General features: G+C 33.0%; 2 protein-coding genes across 5 annotated transcripts; both read right to left on the reverse strand.

Annotated features, from left to right (window-relative positions):
- Positions 1-512: 512 nt before the first annotated feature.
- Positions 513-8,376, reverse strand: LOC107917820 (protein ENHANCED DOWNY MILDEW 2). The gene is made up of 18 exons (XM_016847158.2): positions 8,263-8,376; positions 7,292-7,717; positions 7,103-7,199; positions 6,835-6,888; positions 6,440-6,703; positions 6,257-6,355; positions 5,677-5,924; positions 5,496-5,585; positions 4,880-5,413; positions 4,598-4,745; positions 4,385-4,486; positions 3,937-4,029; positions 3,732-3,773; positions 3,169-3,279; positions 2,854-2,925; positions 2,645-2,763; positions 2,487-2,559; positions 513-2,384 (listed from the first exon to the last, which is right to left on the reverse strand). The coding sequence occupies exons 2-18, from the start codon at positions 7,708-7,710 to the stop codon at positions 840-842; spliced, it is 4,110 nt and encodes a 1,369-aa protein (XP_016702647.2). The 5' UTR covers positions 7,711-7,717; positions 8,263-8,376; the 3' UTR covers positions 513-839.
- A 3,510-nt stretch (positions 8,377-11,886) lies between these two features.
- LOC107917821 (fimbrin-1) lies at positions 11,887-17,632 on the reverse strand. 4 transcript variants are annotated; one of them, XM_016847159.2, is made up of 15 exons: positions 17,377-17,632; positions 16,700-16,925; positions 16,361-16,531; positions 15,883-16,121; positions 15,603-15,774; positions 15,475-15,513; positions 15,249-15,320; positions 15,042-15,158; positions 14,684-14,895; positions 14,082-14,237; positions 13,532-13,731; positions 13,014-13,171; positions 12,832-12,928; positions 12,631-12,722; positions 11,887-12,392 (listed from the first exon to the last, which is right to left on the reverse strand). In XM_016847159.2, the coding sequence occupies exons 2-15, from the start codon at positions 16,784-16,786 to the stop codon at positions 12,159-12,161; spliced, it is 2,046 nt and encodes a 681-aa protein (XP_016702648.2). In that variant the 5' UTR covers positions 16,787-16,925; positions 17,377-17,632; the 3' UTR covers positions 11,887-12,158. The 4 variants fall into 4 exon arrangements, with proteins under 4 accessions (XP_016702648.2, XP_016702650.2, XP_040932326.1 ...); XM_016847161.2 differs by having other exon boundaries at positions 17,425-17,622; XM_041076392.1 differs by having other exon boundaries at positions 16,700-17,632.
- Between the last annotated feature and the right edge of the window lie 6,771 nt (positions 17,633-24,403).

Below are 24,403 nucleotides of genomic sequence, written 5' to 3' on the forward strand. Positions count from 1 at the left end.
CACTTAATTGGAAGTCAATATATTTAAAAATAATTTTGTTTAATTAAAAAGAGTGAATATACATTTGGTACCTAAACTTGGCTTTAAAGCTTAGATTAAGACTCAATTTGATACGTAAAGTGTGGTTAAACTTACAATAAATGATTATAAGTTCAAGTACTAATTTGCATCAAAATGCCTAGTTAAAATACCTAATTGGATAAAAAAATTAAGTACCAAACTAAATCTCGAAGCCAAATTCAAGTACCAAATTGGACCAAAAAGAAAACCTTAAATACTAACTTGAACCTTAAAACCAAGTTCACGTGTCAAAATGCATATTTTCTCAACTAAAATTAATTCTTTTATCTATTCAAGAAAAAATTATTCTTTTATAAATTGTATGATTTAACATTATTATGAGTTTAATTAGTAGAAATAAAATATCCAATTTACCCTAGTTTTAACTATTTTTTTAATTAACAACCTAATATTAAATATTAAAAAATATTAATAATAAATATCCATGTAAGTTAGGAAAATTATTTGAGATTTCCAGTAGAGTTTTTTAACAGATGTATTATACAACACCTTCTTGTGAAGTCTTAAAAAACTCTACTTACAGTGTATCAAAAAGGTACCCTATTTAATCTAAATGATTAAGCAAAATTTCTAGTCTAAACATGCACAAAACATAACCCTACTAATTAAGAAACAGGAGCAAAATATTTAAAAGGTAAGTTTCAATGTTATGCAGCAGAACCCATATAACAGAATCAGTTAAAAGGGTTCGAACAACCAAATTTCTAAAGATCAGGTCCTCGAGTTGATGGATGACGAGCAACTAACTATTCATTGAGTCAACCAGCCGAGTTGTGATGTGAATAAGGGTGGTATGGACCAGGAGAGAAACCCAGAGTATATGGAGGTCGTGGTGCTCGAGGATCAATCATAAATGGTGGTCTAGGATCATAAAAAGCATTTCTATTCCCCATCAGTGGTGGCTCAGGCCCTGCACCACCCATCCTTGTGTAGTTCAACTCATCTAGACGAGGAGCATATCGCTGCATTGCGGACATATTCATCCTGTATGAAGGATTCACTGTAGCACTGTTGTGTTGTCCATAAGACGGAGTCGTTGGACCATATAAAGAGTTCAACCCAGCCAGATCATTTCTCCGAGGAAATAGACCAGGTTCTTGCCCATAGAGGTGAACTTGTGACCGTAAATTGAACTCCCTGTTCATTTCATCGGGGTAAGGTCTGTAACCATGACTGTGGGTACCAGCTGAATAAGGGTCGTAATTCATATGGTACCTTCTTCCCATATCATCACCAACGCTGGTCCTGGTGTCACCATATGAAGTTTGAAGTGGAGTCTGTGAACTATGCATATTGCGTATCCGATGTTGGTTAGGCGATCTGGAGGCACATTCCACTGAGGATCTAATACTACCCATCACATTGGATGGAGAAGAGTGCGGAATTCCACTGTATGTCTCACTTCTAGGAGTCCTTCCACTCTTCTTATTAGTTTTCCTTCCAAGATTTTCTTCAGAGTGCAATTTGGAAGAGGCACCTTCCACTGAGGATCTACTACTACCCATCACGTTGTACGGAGAAGAGTGGGGAATTCCACCGTGTGTCTCACTTCTAGGAGTCCTTCCTCCACTCATTTTATCAGTTTTCCTTCCAAGATTTTCTTCACTGTGCAATTTGGGGGAGGCACCTTTCACTGAGGATCTACTACTACCCATCACATTGGACGGAGAAGAGTGAGGAATTCCACTATGCATCTCACTTCTAGGAGTCCTTCCTCCACCCTTTATATCAGTTTTCCTTACAAGATTTTCTTCACTGTGCAATTTGGAGGAGGCACCTTCCACCGAGGATCTACTACTACCCATCACATTGAATGGAGAAGAGTGAGGAATTCCATCATGTGTCTCGCTTCTAGGAGTCTGTCCTCCACTCTTTTTATCAGTTTTCCTTCCATCATTTTCTTCACTGTGCTTTCTCTTCTTATTACTCGAGGTTTCTTTGGATTGGTTCTTCTCGTCATTTTGCTGAGGAGGAGAGCACTCTTTTGGGATCACCTCCACAGATTTCTCTTTTTTACATTCCTCAATTTCATGATTTTGCATATGATCTTTCAACTCAGCAGCATCATCACGAAGACCATCATCCTCCAATGGCAGTTCAAAATCAGATATGCGTGTTTCATCAATATTCATTTCCTGATTTGAACTCGCTGGTTCCCTAGGTACATGACCATGCTTTTCAGCTATGCTCTTGTTCTTTGCTGAAAAATCAGAACGACTCCAAAGATAAAGAGGTGGAGCCATGACATTCCACTGATCCATTTGTTTGTCATTTGCATCAATAGAACCAGGCAGGTAAAATGACTGGAACACGAGATACCAAAGTTACCCACAATACCATAAGACTGTAATAAGAACATCACAAACATTCATCTACAAGGAAACTGCACAAAACTTATTAGTTACCTTTCCAGATAACAAGTTATTATCCTCCCAAACTAGTTCATACGGATATTTCAAAAATTTCTTTTTGTCCAACCTGGTGAAAGCCAAGAAATGCGAGTGTCTGAGTGAGTGTGTCAAAAAGCCAAGAAACGTGAGTGTTTGAGAGAGGAAAATGCTACCTTTCTGTTTCAGGTGGAACAATAAGGATCAAAAGTTTTGGGTTAAATTCAAGGGCCTTATCAATGAACTTGTTTGCCAAAGCAGCTTTAACTCCAAAAGGAGGATTTAGCCCCATTATCTACTCAAATAGTGAACAAAAATTTTGTCAATTACGACAACAGCAATAGCTGAATGTGTTAATACTTACAATATAAAAAAAATTCCTTACCAGTTTTGACCCTGTTGGCAACTCCTTTTGTTGCACACTCATCCAATCCCTCCTCTCGAAATTAAAATCATTCTGACAAAGGATATCAGTAACCAAAACATAAGGAAAATATATGTAAAAACAAGATTAATGAATCATCTACAAATGTATGCAAACAGTCAGGTTCCCCTTCTAATCACATGCAGCAAGAACAACGATACCATTGTCAAACTGTGATGCACCTGATACCAAGCTTGACTTCTTGGGCAGCCATAATGTACATCCATAATGCATAAACTGATTTATTAGAAATAAATCCAGGAAACTAAAGCATACCTTTGCTTGGAAAATATCATAGTTTTTGAATGAGCACTTCTTCCCGGTCTCTTCAAGCTTTCTTTTCATTATTAAACTAAAATCATTAGCACCACAACAAAAGTCGACAATCTGTCCATGGAAATAATCAACAATAAGATAACTCGGTCAAGTTCCATGCTTCAATCTAATCTTCTGTTATAGAGCTGTACTTATACAAAGGAGGAAAGAACAAATGGCATCTTTGTTGTTTTTCCATCTCCTAACAAGAATATCAACACGGCCGGCCATGAAAGGTGTCAGTATTAGAAAATTACTGTACATAGTTTCTAGGAGTTCTATTATTATGTATATCCAAGCATAAGGAGAACTTAAAAACCAAAATATTTCTGTCCCTTTCCTTTCATGATCTTTTTCACTAAAATATGCGCAGGAAACATTTCATTATGAAGCAAATATCAAAGTGTAATTACATTGACTTGAATTCCAAAATATAAAAGCAAAAGAAGAAAACATAAGAGGGGAGAGAGGTCAAAAAGAAAAAAGAGGGAGAGAGAAGAAGAGGGAGGCACAGAAACGCTTACTGTATCACCATCTTGCACATACCAATGAACTCTATCAACAATCTGCACATTTAATGCCAGGCATTAATGTTTTAATTTAAAGCGTCTAGGAACTTGTAATAATAAGAGAACATATATCAACAATTGCATTAGTATTCTTTAGAAGGAAAAAAACAATAGAATTAGCAGATGTAGAACTATAGGATATAAAAACAACGGAACTTACCTCTTCAAGTTTATCCACTTTAGTAAAATGACGACCAAAAGAAGAGTAGCGCATGCCATATAGAAAAGGTGCAAGATATACCCTGAGTTTGTTCTGGAAATAATAAATTTTAAAAAATTCAAGTGCAAGAAAAAGAGAGAATGAGAAAAAGAATTAAATGGCACCTTGTAAAAACATGTACGTGTAACAAACTTGCAGAGCATATGATATGTCCAGGGGAAATTTGAAGTACGAAACAGGCCACTTATAGAAATTTCATATCAACTTATTTTAAGAAATAGGACAAAGCATTGTTTTTGCAATGACACAAAAATAAAATCAAAGCATTGTTTTTGCAATGAAACAAAAATAAAATCATACTCCCTTGAAAACGAAATCATAGATAATGACAAGACTCTTTATTAAAGTAACTGGGAGGGGATAATTACAAATGATTAAGGGTAATAACCTGCCACTTAAATATCTGGTTTAAAACCTCTGGCTCACAAACAGCTTGAGCATCTTCAATACTACAGCCATCCTCTAGTTTTGCTAAAGCCATCTGAACAGCCTGCAAACAGTTGAATAAAGACTCAAAAGAAAAATAATAACACAAACAGACAGCAAAATCATACCTTTGCTTAAAGCTATAACGCAAACTTTATCCACAATTATGAAATACCTCAACTAAACCCTCTATCTTTCCAAGAGTAATTGTTCTGTCTATGACACTTCTTGAAGAATATCCATGTGTAGATAGGACTTTTGGTTTCGTTATTATATCTTCTAAAGTTACTGATGATTCAGCCTCCTTCATTAAATTGAGTAATCTACAATGTAAAGAAGTCCAACAAATCACATTTGATGCATAATCTAAAACATCAACTCAGATCAGTTTGCCCCTAAGTGATTAAGGGTTAGGAAACAAGAAAATACAACTAAGGCAGAAATAAAGAAAGTCCACCTTCTCTCAGAATCAGCATCTAATGAAGGCATGTCCGAGCTTTTACTTGTTGCAGTAGAGTTGACCACGGCAGCCTTACTAAGACCACCTTTAAGATTATCCTGTCTCCCAGGCTTAATCTGCTGCTCACTCTCCTGATTCATGAGGGCAAATAATCTTCCCCCCAAGGAGGCCTTGTTTCCATCAGCTGCAGAGGATTTGCCTGCATCCATAGGCAGAGACTTTGAATTCTGCCTCAAAGGCTTTTTGGATGGACCAGTGGCTTTGACTTTCTTTAGGGAATTGGTCCTAGGAGTAACTTTTTCACTCTTTTTGCTAGTTTGATCAGCTTTAACAACAGAAGAAGATTGCTTTGCTGCTTTCATGGCAGTTCTCTCCTGTGAAGTGCCTTCTAATGCAAGAGTTTTCTTCTTTGAGCCAACCTTTTCATGACTTGTGAGCACATCTGATGCCTTTCTTTTCTTGCTTTCATCAAAGGGGAATTTTATATGATCCCTTATGGGAGTTCCAAGGTCTTCGTCAATCTCATGTTTCCTATCCGAACCAACAATATGAACAATTTAAAAAACAATTAAAGCAAATAAAAGTATGATAGTAACACATTTAAAACACTTACAAGCAATATATCAGTACACGATTGACAAGTAGACCATCCCAAGCCCTAGTTATAATACCCTCCTCTTCTATATCATCAAATGCGATCTCTCTGATAGTTGCAAAAGGAAACCAAGTAGTATGTTAAGAATGGGACATTTGAATGATTGCGGTTAATATATAAATGATAAATCTCATTGTACCTTGGTAAACATTTCCTGTGGTATGATGTGGGGCAACGTCTACACAAAGCAAACTGCAGCTCCTCGACTTTCTTGTTTTCTCCTTGTTGACAAGCACAGCATTTATGAGTGGGGCATGTAAAAAATTCCCCTGAAGAAATTCTTTTCGCATGTTCTTCAGCAGCAACTTTATCCCCCTTATGGAGCAATTTTGCCACACAATGTGGATGATAAAAGTGACCACAGGTTGCATTACTGCAGCGAAAGACCTGGCAAAAGGAAATGAAACTTTTGGAGCCATTCAGCAGGAAGTTACAATAAAACTAGGAAGAAATCAAAATCTATTGAGGATAACTAAAAAACCAACATTAGTCATAAAAGAATATGTATCTTTAAGAAAAATCAAAAACAAATAAATTTTACCTAAACAGTCAGATAAAATGCCATTAAAGCAAATAAACTAATCAGAAAACAAACAGAACAATGCGATAACAATATAAAGCTTCTAACAATATTTACTGATTAGAATTGATTTCACTATGACTCAATTATTCAAATATTTTGCTGCAAATATAATCAATGACATTGGTAGGTATTATACCTCAGCACCAGAGGACTTATCAGAAGAACCTAATTTCCCACAAGCAAAGCACTGATGTTGATTATATTCACAATTCTTGCATAAGAGTGTTTCCAACGCCTGCCATTTAGTAGGGACTTGTAATTAGAAACAAGACAGAAACAAGCTAAAAGCCAGTATATAAAATATGGGTCACTAACTTACTTTAACTTGGTTCGGAGTAAAGCCAAGAGATTCACAAGCAGATTCACGAGCAGAATCGTCATCTTCAGTAGCATGAAATGATCTCATGCACCTTCCATCACAACATATAAGACTACCCCCATTGTCGCAAAAAGCACAAACTGAATCATACAAGTCATCTTCATCATCATCATTATCATCATCATCATTATTGGAATCATCTAGCTCAGGGCCATCAACTGCATCATCAACTATAAATCCAGAAATTGATGTGGCTCGAGCATTCTGATTAATCAATAAGAACACTTGCTTAAAATAATGTACATTTTTGAGAAAATAAGAATTTTTTTTTAAAAAAAAGTGAATAATCAGATTTGAAGAAATAGACCAAGAAACATCGAAGGGTAATATCTAACCTCATTAGCAAGTTTCCGTTTTTTGGGCTTCTCCTCCAAAAATGAGTGCAAAAACTGCTCAAAACATAAACATCCCACTGACTTCAATTGTACAAAGAACCAGAAAGATAGAAACATGATCATAAATTGCTGCAATCCTTTAGATGAGCCTTGTTTTACAACCAAAAACTCATTGCGGACTAAGACATGCTAAACCCAACTCAACATTATCCAACAAAAAATAAAAATTAAAATGCACCAAAATGAGTTTACCAAATTACACACAAACCTTGGATTTTGCTAATGAATCATCACTTTTAACAGCCTCAGCAATCAAATCCATGTGATCCACCAAGTCATTTTGCGAAGGCTTTACCTCATACAAGCTGCAAATAACATAAGGAATAAGTAAAAAAGAGCACCCAACAATTTCATACTTGAAAATAGGAAAAATACACCCATAAGAGTGATAAACTACCTAAAAATTTTTGCTAACTGGTCCCACAACGATTTCCCTGATAAATCAGGGTTCCAACTAATAAGATGCAAGCAATGGACCGATATTAAAACACTCCTAATCACAGGCTCAAAGCTCTTCCTTGGCTTCTGTAGCTTAAGCCACCCAATGTCTTTACTTAAAACGGAAATATCCGGCTTCCCAACATTAGACAGATCAAATTTCCAGGTAGTGACATGCTTGCAAATTGTTAGGAGCCCATCATCAGCTATTCCTCTCAAAAATATCTTCTTTTTAGATCCACAACTAAGGCATTCTTTCCCCCCAAATTGTAGTGGCAACTGAGAAAAGCAAACAGCCTCATCTTTTTCATCATTGAAATAATAGTTTGAGACGGAATGGATTAAAGCCTCTTCTTCTTCATCATCAGAAAACGCCATTACCTCTCTGATAGTATTGAAAACAATGAAAGAAATAACTAACTAGATTTTACTAAAAACAATGCAATTAACAATATAAGAAATTGCAACAACATTAACAAAACCACTTCCCTTTTTCATCATTAGAAAACGCGAGTACCACTACGATCATATTAAACAACGACGACGAAAATAATTAACTAAAGTTTATTAAGAATAATGCAATTAACACTAAAAGAAACTGAAACAATAATAGAAAATTTAATGCAATAGACTGATCAATTCAGGGTTTGAAATAGCTGTTGAGTAACGGTTATGCCCCGTCCACCACCGGTAAAAACCTCAATAGCGGTCCGCTATTTCTGCTAAACCAATAGCTTTACAAAAAGTCCGATGAGACAGGGTAACAAGCAGTACGATAGAAAACAGAAAATCAAATATAGCGGTGATGCAGAGGAAGAGAGCAGATAACACAAAATCTCTCTCATGAGTCAAGTAGAAATCAATGTTCGAGTTAATTTAGGGTTTTAAAAAAATCAATCTTCCATTGAAGTTTAGGGTTTCAAAAATTACCTTATTTAATTTCTCTGGTCCGTCGGAAAATTGAAAGACGAGAGGGCTGAGAAGGAGAGGGATAAAAAGTAATGACTGTTTTTATTTGAGAAGATTAAAGCTGTTTTATATATGTGAACTGTTTGTATATAGCACCGGTTAAAATATCACATGTATTTTTCAAAAATTAAGAATTTATATTTATATTTGTATTTTTTATATTTTTTAATTTTTAAAATTTAAGTCTAATTAGTAATACTATTAATTTTTTATTAAATTTAAGTTAATTATATTTTTTTAATTAAGTAAGTAATTTTTTATTATGCTAAAATCACAATAATAAATAAAAAATGAATTAATAATGTTAACTATTCAAACTGAATTTTAAATTTTTAAAAAGTAAAAAAATTAAATCATATAGAGGACAAATTCCTCTCTTTTTTTAATATAAAAAGTATAGGTATATTTTAACCATTATTGTATCTATAAAATATATTAAATAAATATTTATATTTAATTTAAACTATAATAAATTAGTAAATTAAAGCACATTAAAAATTTGTCTTCAAATTAATAGAGAAGTTAAACATATTTTAAATAAATTTGACAATAATTAATAAATAGTACCAATTAAAAGTTTTTCTACACATGTAAATTTATCTGGACAAAATCATCAAGAATTAGAGTAAATTCTGTATTTCTATTTTAATCATCCAAATGTAAATAAGTTTATTTCTAGTGAGATTTAATAATTTAAAATTTTAAGAATTTGAAAAGATAAGTATTAAAATGTAAATACTAAACAATTAAATGTTGTGTTGGTCAAAAAAGAATTACATATTGAATTTAAGTTCGTAATACCTCTCTCCAATCTATACACGTGTTAGTAGAATAGACGATTTTGACCTTTTGTTAAGTTCACCCAAAATTCCGACCGACTTGACCTCTCGCCTTGGCTAAAGAAGTATAGGCTTTTTGTCAACATATTATCTTGCTGAAATGATTCCTTAACTAATCCTTTCACTCCTAGAAATAGGACAAGCACTCGCTTTTTACTCTTCAAGTGTAACCACACCTCCAACGATGAGTGATCCCCATCAGAAAGTAACAACCTCACACTATCTAGAGCACAATGTCCGCACCTCACATACACCATGTCAATACATCCGCTATAATGGCCTATTACATCATACTATAAGATAAGAGGACCTCTCTTATAAATACACTCCTAGCAATAGAAAAATGATTGACATTTTGAGCCTTAAGCTTACTATAGGCAAGTCTTGACCTCTTTAGGTGAACCAATCTTCTTAACACCATCATATGCTTCTTCCTTGTTATTTTTTCCTTGTTGTATGTTATATCAACAAAGTCATAAAATATGTTTAGTATATTACATAAAATTAAATACCAAATATAATTAAATTATTTAATAAAAGATAATATAATCATAAACTAAACAAAATTGAATTGAATTTATTCTTAATGACAAGTATGTCCCTATTCTATCTAGTAATTTTCATTACTAGTTATGAAATGTATTTAAAAATTTAAGTTAGAAAAAATATTAATTTTCAGTTGGTTGATTTTTTTTTACACTTTATCAAACAAGACCTTTAGGGCACGTTTGGTTCGCTGTATTGGATTAAAGGTGTATTGGATTAGAGGTGTAATGGATTAGAGGTGTATTGGAATAGAGGTGTAATAGCAAATCAACTGTTTGGTTGAATGTAATGGAATAGAGGCATAATAGTAATCTTGTGTTTGGTTGAATGGAATAGAGATGTAATAGCATAATGGAAAAAACTAAAATGACTAGAATACCCTTATCATAAATTTGTTTTGGTAAATGATTATTGTTATTGTTATTTAAATTTTAATAAGATTATTATTATCAATAATAAATAATTTAATCATATTTAAACATAATTATTATTAAATATATTTTAATTAAAATATATAATTTAATAAAATTCTTAATAATTAGCAGAAATTTGTTTTGGTAAATTATTATTGTTATTGTTATTTAATTTTTAATAAGATTATTAATATCAATAATAAATAATTTAATCATATTTAAACATAATTATTATTAAATATATTATAATTAAAATATATAATTTAATAAAATTCTTAATAACTAATATTCTTATATGAATTTACTCAAATCATAATATAGATAATTTAACATAATTATTATTAAATATATTAAATATAATTTAACATAATTATTAATAATCTTATGATTTAACATCCTTCAATGGACTTCGAAGGTCCTTATAGTTTCAACCCACAGTACACATTATTCAAGTTAATCTCCATATTATATTTATACATATCAAAGCTATAAGCAACATAGAAGCTAATGAGGCCCCGTTTCCCACAAGTCCACATGTAGATCCTCGGCAAAGAGAAACTAAAGTTACAAATAACCTTACCAGCTATTCATGCAACATTCACACACTTTTTGGACGGGCACCAGGAGTCAACCTGTAAAGAAATGTAACTTCTTCAGCTCCTTCAACTCCATTTCCTACTTGGCACGCCTTAACAAGAGCAGCACTCAAAACAGATTTAACACGACCATTGCAAATTCAATTTAACCCCGTTATGCCAAATTTGATAGAAAAAAGCTTCGGCAGAGCAGCATGGTTCATTGAGATCAATACACTTTCTACTTTGCAAATTAACAGCATGCTTCATGAGATAATCAAGTGATCTACAATTAAAAACAAATTAAACAGTACTACTGCTGAATATATTTAATGAAACACTTGAAAAGGGACCTCAAAAAAGATTATTGATCATAATTAGAAAACTCATTTCACCGAATTTGACAGAAAAATGCTTCAGCAGAATCAACAACGGTTCATTAAGATTCATACACTTTCATCACATATTGGCAGCATGGCTCAACAGATAATCTATTACTGATTAAACTTAATCCAATAACACAAACCCATCAAAGTAAACCAATCAAACTTAAAATTTGACACGGTAAAGAAGGAAAATAACCACTCAAAATAAAATGTGAAGCAGAAAAAATCGTAAAACTACATTCTAGTTTTGGTAATTAAAACATCTAGGTTATCAACAAGTGCACAACCATGTCATTTACTTCCTTTGCATGTGGCAGCATCTGTTTAAGTTCCTCCACCTTGACGAGAATATCCATGCCTCCCTTGCAGCTTCCTCTTTTGCTTGTTCGACAGCTGCCTCTTGAAGTTCAACTTCTTTCATCAAGTTCATAATCGATTGCATGGTCTGAAACAAAATTTTCTAAACCAAACGATGGAATACAGTCACATTAGGTGGGGCCCACCGATTAGGGGCCAATACACCAAACCAAACATGCTCTTATTGTTAACACTATCAACATTTGATATTCTGATCTCTTCTCCGTTAAATCATTAAAGGAATGTTTACATGGTTAACTTCTTAAAAAATACATATAATCCGCAGGACTGTAAAATCAAGATCGAAAATGCAGCAGAAATAATAATAATAAACTTAAAAAATGAAATAATAATAATAATAAAACCCAGGAAAGTTGCCCAAACTGATTTTGGCCAACAGCAAGACACGGTGACAAATCAATTAGCAACCCCACCTCCCCCCCCCCAAAAAAAAAAAAAAGAAAAAAAAAACAAAACAAAATCGCCTCATTATTTGCAATTTTGAACAGTTTCCATAGCAAGTGTGTATTGAAATTTATGCTGTACTTATTGCTAAAGAATACTATCTAGAATACAATTGACTGATAAACAAAAAAGAAAAGGAGGAATTTCCTCTTTTGAGGGTCTAATTGTACGAGTTTATGACCTCTTCTGCCTAACTGCAACCATATTCACCCTGTCATGTGTTCATGCGTGGGATTCCGCTGTTGCAATTTCAGTATCTTCATTCTCACATTGAGATTACGAGACTGTAATGTCCGAGGCGGCATCATCCATAGTCAAGCTTGAGATTTCACCACACAGCGAGGACCTTTCGTCTTCACCGCTAATGGATGGTGCCGGAGATGTATCTGATGTGTAAGTGCTTCCATTGCCATTAGCAGGGGATAAAGCCACCTCACCCTCTTCCGCTGCGTGTTGAAGGCACCAGTACATTATGCTGGCTGTTAATGTAAGGATCATTTTCTGGTTCACCTGCCAATACCGTAAGAAAATCTGAGTTGTAAACTCCAAATATTCATCCATTTGCGATATTTAAAACTGATGAGATTCACAATGCAGCCTGCCTGCCTGCCTATGTTAGTGTGCTGACAATAATTATGCAATCCAGTTATTCAAAAATTTTTATAAATTTGCGAATGCCACAAAGACTGAAGACTCAATCTAAAGATGCAACGAAGTAGCAAGTGACCTAGAAGAGTTGCATCCTTACCTCCATGATGTCTTCAGGCAACAAGAAAATGGAACACCCAAGCTTTCGTGCCACACTTATGATATATGTTGCGTTCAACCTCTTCTCCTCATCTATAATCCAACAAGGATAAATAAACTTCCAACTTTAGCTCAATCCAAAATCACTTCAAAGATGAAAAATGTGACCAAAATAACTTCAGTTAAAAAAAAAATTTCATACCACTTTCACCCTTGGTTACAAGGTTCCAGTTGACCACTCTAGGCTCCACAGCACTTAAAAGTTCGAGGAAGAACAGTCCAGTGGAAAGGCTTTTATCCTGCAAATTTAGTATAATGTACAATTAACCAGCCTTAACTCCTAAATCGTAAGATGGTTAATATGTATATAAGAATAACGCAGACCTTGTAGCTTTCTACTTGAGTACTTCTTCCTGTACTTTTGACTTTCCGGTTTGCCCAATTCATGATATCTGCATCAGTTATCTCCTTTCCTCGGGAGCGAGATCTCAAACTCTTTAGAAGTTGAAGCATATTGAACCTCATTAATTGCCATAGAAAAGCTGTAACACAAGTAATCCATTTTGAGCATTTGGACAACCATCCAACATTCAACAACCAAGCATATTTTTAAGAATAAATAAAAGAAAGGTGCAAATAATTCCCCACAGCATGAAGCAAGGAACTGACAACTTTTTATGAAAGCTCAGTGCCACAAAGACAAAAGAAACAAATATACACCGAAAGATAAAAAGCAATTTGTCACTCTTTGCAAGCAGGTCAAGGTACTCAACTTACACCAGATGCATATTCCTTTTTATAAATAATAATATTAGTGAAAAACAAAGTTGAACTCTTTAACGGAGGAAAAACAGATCAAGTTGATAAGGAAATTATACAAAAAAAAAAAAAGAAGAGATTACCGACTATGAGTTTTTTATTTCCTTGCACTATATCATTTCCGCCAAGATTCACAACAGAAAATTTCAACTGTCTCCCGATCTTTACTACTTGATTGCAATTTTCCACTTTTCTAAATGGGAACTTAATTGGAGGTTTTGATGCATGCTTCCAGTTTACTGATCCAGGAGCAACCTTGTCAAGCACCTCTAAAAGTATCCATCTGCATCAAAATCAAGCTTTCTATGTCAATAGTCGAAATATTGAATTACAAACCTTCGGTTCATCCCTTCAAATATCATTTGAGATCTATATGACAGAAACAAGCTGAATGTGAAATTGATGAAACATATGCAAAAACTGCCTACTTGGACATGAAAAATCCATCCATGCTTTCGTCATAAGAGAAAAGCAATCAACCTGATGCTTTCATGGTCTCAATTTTATCAGAAGGATTTAAAAGAAAAAACAGGACCTTAACATAACCTTTTGTAATGTTTGCTTAAAATCTACAGTAGGGATAGAGCACGGAACTTGAGCCATTCGAATACATCAGCGAAGAGGAAAACTTACCCAGTTCTGACATCCTCGAAGACATTATTAACATAACTCTCAATTCCAAGACTATTGATCCATAGTCGAAAACATCTCTCTTCCCTGGAAATTTGAACATCATCTGTCATCCTTTCTGCAAAAGAGATTTTTTTGCTATCTGTGCTCAGGCCATTCCTGCAAAAGCACACATGTTTTCTTGCTTGATTACATAAGAGCAGACTTAAGTGTTACTAACTAAACAATCTAAAATACTGACAAGATAATGGATTGAAGGCATGGGAAAAGCATTGTGAACAAAAATTAGATAACACCACAGCTTAACTGTTTAAACATCAAATCATAGCACTTTCTCCCAATCTTTCTAACAATAGATATAGGCGACAATACTGTTAAATGACAACAAAGGCATTCACGACCTGAAGCACATGAAAAAATCCATGCACCTAGATTCCTAATTTCGTAAGAACAGTTCTATAATGCACATGACCACAACCTATAAGACCTATTAGAGTGGAGTTAGCTCCAGATTTGAAATCATTAAACTGAAAAGGCTTTATAAAAATAAATAAATAATAATTTGAAAACATCTATTATAACCGCAAGTTTTTGTGGTTTCTCACCTTTCATGAAATATTTGAGCCACAAATGCAAGATTCAAGTTTGTTGAGCCCTCAGTAATGTCTTTTGGGCTCAGATACCGTTTGCAGCCCATTCTCTCTGCGTGGTCAAGAACAAGTTTAGCCCTTTCGACAGGATCCTTTGTATCTAGGGTCAATGGATTGCAGAACTCTGGTGCCAGAACATTAAGCAGGTAAGCATAAGCTTTTCCATCCTGCATGTATGAGAAAATGAGTAAAATATATTAAAATACTGATGCAAGAAAAATAGAAGAATGCATCTAATTGAAGTGTAATCATCCACCTCAACACACTTTATCAGTTTATTGTGACTCAATGTAATATTAACAGAATCACATACCTTCACATCTGAAGAAAAATTGGCAACAGTTTTCTCATAGCCTGCTTTATTTAAATGGAAATTCATCCATTTTAGTAGAACCTTCTCAGGAGCTAACCCCAAAAGTTCCTCAACATCCTGCAAGTGACAATAATTATAAGGGAAACATGCTTATTTCATGCTTCATTATTAATTAAACATCAATCACATGATAAAGTGACATATTACTGCATTGCTATCCTCCACCAATTCCACAAGCTGAGGCGTCTTCTTAAGGTTGAGATCTGCTAATAGTTGAATCTGCAGTTATAAAAGATAGTAAGGATGAGAAAAAGTGTACCTGAACACAACTTGTTTTAAGTTAAACAATCCTACTTTTCTCAGTCTATCAAGACAGTGTAAAGGCTACACAAGAAATTGCAAATGAATGGTAGAGAAGAAATTAGATGCCTACCTTTATAATTTGAGATATCAACCCAAGCACGAGATGGGGCTGCAATACAAATAATAAAGATGAAAACCATTTGATTATCAGAATGTTTCATTCTAACACATAGAGGAATCTGTTATAGCTGTACTAACCCTTCCTTCAACTAAGTCCTGAGTACCAATATTTACCACCGTGCAGCCAATAGCCTTTGCAGAGTTAAGGCAAAGGGTATGGTTCTCATTCCGCTCCCATGGGTTAAGCACCCTTTTTGTGTTGATAGCTCTTTCATCGATGGTTCCAGGCACAGCAACATTTATAAGCTTACTGCACAAATATAAGACAGAACAGAATCAGTAACACTGCTTCATACCAGCTTTTTTTGAAGAAAAAAAATAAAGCAAATGCATAATGGAGCACACCCCATAAATGTACCATAAGAGTACTCCATCTTTTGCGAGATGGAAAAGATCATTCGTAGCTGGATCAAGCGGAAGAAACTGCTTTAAAAATGGATCATCCGCAAGGTAAATATTTATGTGTGTTACATAAGAGGCTTTTTCCGATTCACTGATTGTGTGGAGAAGAGTGGTCGTGGAGGCCTTTAGGAACGATGATGAATTCTTTGGACCACCCAGTTTTCCTGTAGCCTGACCTTGCATATTTAAATACACCTGCTCATTCCATGCAACCAACCATAATGTTAGCTTCCTTCAACTAATTCCGGTATCAAAAAAGGGTTAAAACCTATGGTTCCCACTTCTATGCAACTTGACAGAATGTAAACTGCCATATAAGTTAAACAGAACCAACGATTACTTTTCTTGATGCTTTTATTAACAGAAAAATAGAAAACAAGTATGCAACTGATAGCACGCACAAGCTCATATATATACACACACACACGACTCACCCTGAGGAATGTTTCAAAATCAATCTCACTGCTCATGTCACCATACGATTCGCCCAATATCTGCCTAATCTCATCCTCAGTAAGCAAAGCACTAAAAGCCTTCATCTTCACCATCAAGGGTGGCAAATCTCCTACTGTAACTTTACCATTTTGGTTCTTTACGGAAACAAACTAGAAATCATATAAAAAAAAGGCCATTAAAACTCTATCAAACCATCCATCCAAGAGAGAGAGAAAAAGAACTCTGTCAAATTAGATTCAGAAAAAAAACAACAACAAAATTAAATAATAATTCAATAGTTGAAGCAATAAGTTGAGGAAGGAACAAAACATGCTTACCTTGGAATTAAGGCTGCGAAGCTCAACTTGTGTGAATTGGCTCTGAAGCCATTGATCAGAGACAAGAACACCCACATAACTAGACATATCTACCAAATACTCCAACAGTGCTTCTCAAAATTAAACCAACTGAATCCAGAACCCAATGACCAATGCAAGACTCAAATTAGACTTCAATCTACCCAAGTAGCTAAACCTTTACAAAAATCTTCCTTAAACCCAGAATCTAAAAATCAGAAAAAACCAAATCAACGAGTCAGCTTTAGATCCAGTGAACTTATAAACAACATCAACCCTTCACGAAACTATCCATATAAATTGCTTAGAACTTATATAAATCATGAAAATCCAATACCTTTATCATCTAACAGATGCAAACTAATAGAAAATCCAAATCCAGAACTCAAGTTTAGATCCAATGAACATAAATATTAACAAGAAGCCGTCATGAAAACATCCTACAGAATACTTTTTAACTTATAACAATCACCAAAGATTCAAAAAATTGAAAACCCAAGAAACTAGTACCAATAGAACTCCTTTTTCATTATTCAGTTCCAAGAAGGAACAACCAAAGTAGAAGAGAAAATAAGCACCAAGAAAACTCAAAAGAACAACTAAGAAATGATAACCCAACAAAGGAAACATAAAAAACAAAGCAAACCCAAAATACTTACCTTTAAAAAGCTTAGATTTTCCGGGTTTTCAATAAACGGATTCATTACCTTTCAAAGTTTTTGACTTTACACCCATCAAAATTTACAAACACACACACACAAAAAAAAGAAAAGAAGTATTAACAAATGTTCATTTATAGGATTGATTATATAGAAAGATAAAGGACCAAAGGATCAAATTTTCTTCTAAGAAGAGCAAAGTGAAAAAGAAAGAAAGAAGAAGAAAACATAGCTATTACGGTATTACCTTAAAGACAGCATAGAGCAAGACAAGCTTTGAAACAGATTTGATCCTGTTAAGAATCGAGTGTTTCCGAGAGTATTGTGAACCGAATGCACTCGCTTTATCCTTTTCGACACGTCGACAAATTTGTGTGGAACGTGTAATTGTAGGGCGTTAGGTGTAGTTTGGGATCTTGTGCAGTTACCAAATTACCAGTTCCGAAGAAAAAGATAAAATAAAATAAAAGTTGGAAATGTTACATTTCATATACTTGAACTTAAAGAGTTGTCAAAGATGATAATTAGTAAGCAACATGAATTACTACTGTTTAATGAATTATTAGGAAAAATTATAAAAATAATTTTTTTTTCTTCTGATTATATTTTAGTTATTTATATTTAAAATATTATATTTTAATTAGTTATTTTATTATTAAGTTTTGTTATCTCCCTAATAGCGATCTTATATAATAATTTAAATGAGTTTTAAATGTTAACTTAAATGTTCAGTTGTTAAGATAAAAATAAGTTTTTAATTAAATTATTTTGTATTTACCACTTTAATCTAGTATTTTTTTTAAAATAAAAAAATTGTATTTCACCTGATTTGAGTTGAATACCAACCATGGAAGTTGAATTCTTAGTTACAAGTTATTGAACCATCAATTACAGGAAATTTATTGAACAAGTTTTGTGTGAGAAGGTGAAAAAGTTAGGATTGTTAAAAAAATTATTTATTTCAATTAAATCTTTTATGGGCTGTGGACCTAAAGAAGTATGAATTGATGGTGAAGCAGCCTGCAGGCTCTAGGGCCGAATACATTGATGTTGTCAAAAAGTTGAAATTATATAAAAAAAAATTTAATTAAAGATGGATGATTTAGTTAATGTGTGAAAAAAAAAAGGTGCCAAAATCTGGGAATTGATTGGAAAATGAGTGAAGATGTCTCCATCGTCACCTTCCTTTCTTGGAAGATCTTTTTAGAGCCTTACAATTAATTATTTGATCCCACTTATCAGTGGTCCCATTTGTCCCCAAATGTATTACATTACCAATTGGTTTCCTTAAAATTTGATAAAAGATAATATTTTACCTAGAAAAAGTATAAGCACTTTATTTTTTTAGAGCAATTTATTAATTTCTTTAAATTGATGCTATGTTCAATTTTTGTACACATTGACAAAGCGCCACCGACCGAACCGACAAGGTTCATTTTGTTAATGCCAAAACCTGTCCATGTGCCGTGCACGACATCCTATTTCTGGTGCAAAGGGACAAATAAATGTTGCATTTCTTTTAAAAAACAAAGAAAGAATAATTGGTGTGAACTGTTTATAGATAGGTTCGGCTTTGGATTTCTTTTTTCGAAATTAAGCCAAATTTATTCGCCTTCATTTTTATAAATACAATGCTTAGTATGGCTGTTTTTCCACAGTGTTTGTTTTTATTAATTTAGAGAGTAAAATATTTGAAATTTAAAAAATAAACTATAATTACATATAACTTTCAGAATTTAATCTATTTGTTTTTTGAATTTAAAAATTTTAATGAATTGTTATTACTAGTAAAATGTTTTTATTAAATTCACGGGTGTAATATTTTAAAGTTTTTCAAATGAAATATTCACTTGATAGTCATACAATAATTAAAATAATACTAAAAATATTTATAGATTTTTTTCTCATAAAAACACTCATTCAAATTTATCATAATAAAATATTTTTTTGTTAAAATAGTACTATTAAGAAAAATTAACATCCACACTTTAATTAAAATAATTAACAATATTAATTATTTTATTATTTTGAAGGACAAAATATAATTTTACCTTTTATTCAATTAAAATTTTGTAAAACTTAAAAAGTTAATATTAAAATTTTACATTTTAAAGGCTCCCAACTCCACCCTTAATTCTGACGTGTCAATTTAGAATTGCGTCCAAGTCATGTAAGCAAATATAAATCTCAACTTTCATTTTGCTTTTTTGCATCAGCAATATAGAACCTCACAACCGAATATTCAACATTTTTATTTATTTATTTAGCCTTCCAAATATGTACTAGGGCCATATAAGTTTTTTTTTAAATACCACATAATCTAATTTTAATAGAAGTTTTATTTTTTTACAGCGTAACCAATTAAATTTCAATTATTAAATTAAAAAATAAATAAATTAAATTTCAAACCCGTGAAGAGTATAAAAGCTAGAAACATAATTAAATTTTTATAATTAAAATTAAATAAAATATGCGTATAAATCAACTTGATCTATTTATGTAATTAATAACTCAACTTATGGATAAATGTAGAGGTGGAAATGGGAATTTCAATTTTTCTTTCTGGGGGGAGGGGTTTAAACTTGATGTATTTCCTTGAAAGCTTCCTTTCTTGCCCAGCTTCTTCCAACATGTCAGTCTTTGACAACTACTAGAATTGTAAAAGTCACTTTCATCCTTTGAATGTGCTGGAGAATTGGTTGTTTTGTGTAGTGCAGTTTGGTATTTTCAGCCTCAATGATATGCCTAAAAAGTTTATAATCACTGCAGATTGTATAAGTTTCACCAACACTATTCTAGTGACAATTATTTCTGCTATTTTTAAACTCTTCAAACGACTTTCCAAATTGTTTCTCAGTTCCAAATTTCAAGCAAGAAAGCTATTCCCATAGTTTCCTCTGCATCATTGCACATGGGGTTTATTGTGTCTGCAGTCTCAATTATGTTATGCATTTCCAGTTTACAATGTAGGCAACTATTAAGGAATTTCCAATGGAAAATCACTATCTTGAAAGGAAGTTTCAAAGACCATAATCTAGACCAGAGCTTCTTATTGCCAACTGTTTGATTTGAGTTCCCATTGTTGTCTTGCAAGACCTCTTAGTTTACATTAAAATTATAAGTTGACTTCAATAAGAAATATCCATCAAATTTGTGCTTCCATAGCAATCAGTTGCTTTCTGGAGTTTTTTTTACTAATATTTAGTGTCGCTTTTGCTCTAGGTAGGGAGGTTTTATTTCCATCACTTTCTCTGTGTTGGATTCTACTTTCTTGCAAAGCTAAGCCTTAAAAGAAAAAATGTTCTTGTCTACTAATAAGCTCTTCCAAGCTCAAAAGTGGTTCGGTTTAAATATGATATTAATAAATTCTACATTTTGGCAATATTTCTTGATAAGGAATTTTTGAATGAGCCAATTTTAGTTCTTAACAATTCTCCAAGCTTCCTTTTCTAGTAAGGCACTATTCACGCTTTTTGTTTCCCTAAATCCCAAACCCTTATTGGTTGTTTTAAAGGCATTTTTTTTCAACTTGTGAAGTGCAATTTTCTTTCATTCCCTCTATAGATGTAGGGAGATAACCCATTAATGCAATGAACAAATAAATAAAGTAAAATAAAAAAGATTGAATTTGTAAATTTTAACGTGAAAAAACTCCTCAAAAGAGGATTGATAAACCATAAAAGTAACACATTCTAATCCCATACTTAGCATACTTTTGGATGATTTATCATATAATTTAGTGAATTAGATGCTTTTAATCCTTTAATTTCATGTTTTATACTCAGGAAAGTATAGGGGAACAAAAGGAGCAGAAAACAGGCCAAAAACAGACAAAACAGGCTGATTGAAAGACCCACACCGTCAAGACGAATTCCACACAGGCTGAGCACACGCCCGTGTCGATATCGCTCCAGGTTTTCCAAATACGCGGCCCATGTGGATATTGCTCCAGGTTTTCCAAATACACAGAAAAAGCCAATTTTTAGGGTTTCTGAGCATTCTAAAGTCTATATAAGCACACTAGAAGTAAACCTAAGGGGGCACGCAGAGCAAAAAGCAGAAATTACTCGAAGGAAGCCGTTGGAATCGTCTCAGAAGTAGATCCACCTCAAGATTGAAAATCTCCATTCAAATTTCTCTCGAAGTTTATTTGGGTTTTTTATGTCTTGTTGTTTTTCTAAATTTGAGATGTTTTCCTTTCACATTATGAACTAAACTCCCTAAATACCTAGGGAGGATGAAACCTATGACGAATCTTATTATTTAATGTTCTGAATTTAATGATAAATACTTGTTCTTGTTCTTAATTATGTGTTCTTAATTCTTGATCTAATATTTTTAGGATATTAATTCAAGTTGATGTGCTTATTCAGAGGAGCAAAAGTCCCTGTTTAAGAGTAGACCTACCATAATTAAGCGGAGTTGCATGCAATCCTAGAGATAGGACAACAAAAATCTGTCAGATTAGAGTCAAATCTAATAAGGGAATCAATAGATCGAGTTAATGCGACAACAGGGGTTTTAATTAGAAAGAGATTTCAATTAATCAACCTAGAGTCAGATGTTCTTAGTCTCGAAAGAGATATTAATATAATCTAGGAATTTCTATAGATCAAGACAAGTGAATAAATCTTTTGATTCAGAGTCAGAATAATAAGTGAAGTCTAAGTGGATTCTTCCTTGGGTATTGTCTTTATTATTGGTTTATTCGATTATTTTTTTCACTCTCTGTCGTGTTTATTAGTTAATTAGTTTAGTTAAATTTAGATTAAAACAAAATCCCTTCTATTCTAGGCTAGATAATAGAAAGATAGTTAATACTAGTACTTTTCGTCATTGTAGATACGATATTCTGGACTCACCATTGCTATACTACCATTCGATAGGTGTGCTTGCCTTTATCGTGATCGTAGTCTAGTTTAGTGTTTCATAAAACGATCATCAATGATAAAAAATCACAGGCAAAAGGTATCGAAAACAGTGGTTTCATAACCCCATTCTCCGATGATCGAGTCTATAAATATTAACATTTACTAATCATCGGTTCAATATAGTGTTATATGCAATTTTGGTTCTGTAATTTGATTAATTAGAAAATTAATTATAGTACATGGATTAAATCGTAAAGGTGGTAAAAATTGATTATTATGGATTTCTATTTACTAATGATAATGCATTAATTGATTAGGGCCTAAAATGACAACTTAGTAATTTTATTTATAGAAAGTGTTCGGTTAGGTGTTGACATTATTTAAAATAATGTTAATTTTATATAATAATTAGATTATATATATACCGTAACATAGTGGATGGTGGGGGGAATTCATTTTTTGGGAATTCATTTTTTTTTTCATCTTCTCTATCACAGTCTTTCTTCCTTGTTGAGCTAGGGAAGTTCGGCCAAGTTTTGTGCTCTTGCATGGTAAGCTAATTCGAGCCCGTTTTGCATGGATTTTGTGTTTTTGATATTGTTGTACTTCAATCTAGTTAATAGTTGTGTCCGTTTCCAAAACTATTAAAGATTCATGAGATTGTCATTGTTGAATGCTTAAAATTGTGGTGTTAAATGATTAGATTAGAATAAAGGTTATGAAAATGACCACTTATTAAAATGAAATTTTGTTAGTTTCAAATATCAGGACTAAAGTGTAAACATTTCGAAACCAGTTTGAGATTTCTATAAACATTGTTATAAAAGGGCTCGACTGTATAATGTGTGAGGATTAAAGGAATTGTGAGTGATAGAATTAAACTGACTTATATGCATAATAAGTTGATAAATGATATTTGGTTGATGAAAATTGAATTAAATTAAGTTATAGATCAAGATTTGAATCTTTCAAGAGAAGATCGAGGAAAAGGGGAAGTCGTTAAGTAGACTCTATCGTGGTGTGTTACCATTCTTCCAGGTAAGTTCATATAATATAAAATTTGTTTAATTTTTTTTCTTTAATTTTATAATTGGAAATTTGATAGGTGGGATTCGATTTGTTTAACATAAAAAAGAGATATTGAATTATGATACAAGGAAATAAGGTTATAGAATGAAATCGTCCCGACGAACTTAGTAAAAGGCTCATGCATATGGTTACATGATGATTCTGAGATCCAACATTTGTTGTAGACTCGAAGATACATGTGACACAGGTTTAGCCTGGACTAGTAACCTGATGTCGTTTTCAAGGTTTAGTATAGACTAGTAACCTTACATGTATATACAACCCTAGCCAAGCTATTATCATGTCTTTAAAGGTTTAGCCCGGACGGGTAAATTGACACCTCTATACATGATTAGCTCGAACGAGCCCCTGATGTGTTGCGTTCCTGTGTTTGAGCTCTTTTACGATGGTTCATCGAGTAACATAAAACTTGCGACGTGTTAATTTGATATGTTATGAAATGAAAGGTAACGAAAGATTTGATGGATAAATTCCAAGTACACAAAATTGAAAGGAAAGTGGATTATTTGGATATGAAAGTTTAACATATCATGTTGCATATTTGGCATTTTATACATTTGATTCGGTGTACAAACTTACATTATTGGAATTATGTAGTATGATAGGTAAACTTATCGCGTACATTAAACTACATATATATTTGTTGGTGCGGTAAGTTACGTGTTGAAATTGTATAAGTTTACTAAATGTTTTAAATACTTACTCCCATATTGCTACATTTTCTATAGATTTTGATCATTCGGGTTGCACTAATCGAATCCACAAGAAGCTCACACTATTCGTTTGTTGACTGGTAGATTTTGTTTATGTCGTTGCGGTAAAGTGGCATGTATTTAGGTGGATACTTGCATGTGAATATAAATGAGTCTAAGTTGTAGTTGTTATGATCCCTTTTGATGTTATAAATGAAATAGATATAGATTTTGATTTTTGAACATGTATATGAATGATACATATTGATTTGATTGTTGTTATGAAAAGCATAGGACTGCATGTGTCATGGCTTAAATGCCCGCTGGACATTCCGTAAAATAGGTGTTCATGGGACATTCCATAATATATGTGTT

Source organism: Gossypium hirsutum, chromosome A01, assembly GCF_007990345.1.
Source record: "Gossypium hirsutum isolate 1008001.06 chromosome A01, Gossypium_hirsutum_v2.1, whole genome shotgun sequence".
NCBI classification, from domain to species: domain Eukaryota; kingdom Viridiplantae; phylum Streptophyta; class Magnoliopsida; order Malvales; family Malvaceae; genus Gossypium; species Gossypium hirsutum.

Bases quoted from the DNA above. Each gene is read 5' to 3' on its own strand.
- LOC107917820 (XM_016847158.2), bottom strand. From the start codon at position 7,710: ATGGCGTTTTCTGATGATGAAGAAGAAGAGGCTTTAATCCATTCCGTC. The intron at 5,414-5,495 runs GTAAGTGTTTTA...TGGTTCGGATAG, and splicing joins CGTGTACTGATATATTGCTT to GAAACATGAGATTGACGAAG. The intron at 2,926-3,168 runs GTATGCTTTAGT...ATCCTTTGTCAG, and splicing joins ATGATATTTTCCAAGCAAAG to AATGATTTTAATTTCGAGAG.
- LOC107917821 (XM_016847159.2), bottom strand. From the start codon at position 16,786: ATGTCTAGTTATGTGGGTGTTCTTGTCTCTGATCAATGGCTTCAGAGC. The intron at 15,321-15,474 runs GTAGGCATCTAA...TTATAACTGCAG, and splicing joins TGATATCTCAAATTATAAAG to ATTCAACTATTAGCAGATCT. The intron at 12,393-12,630 runs GTAAGGATGCAA...CGGTATTGGCAG, and splicing joins TGCCTGAAGACATCATGGAG to GTGAACCAGAAAATGATCCT.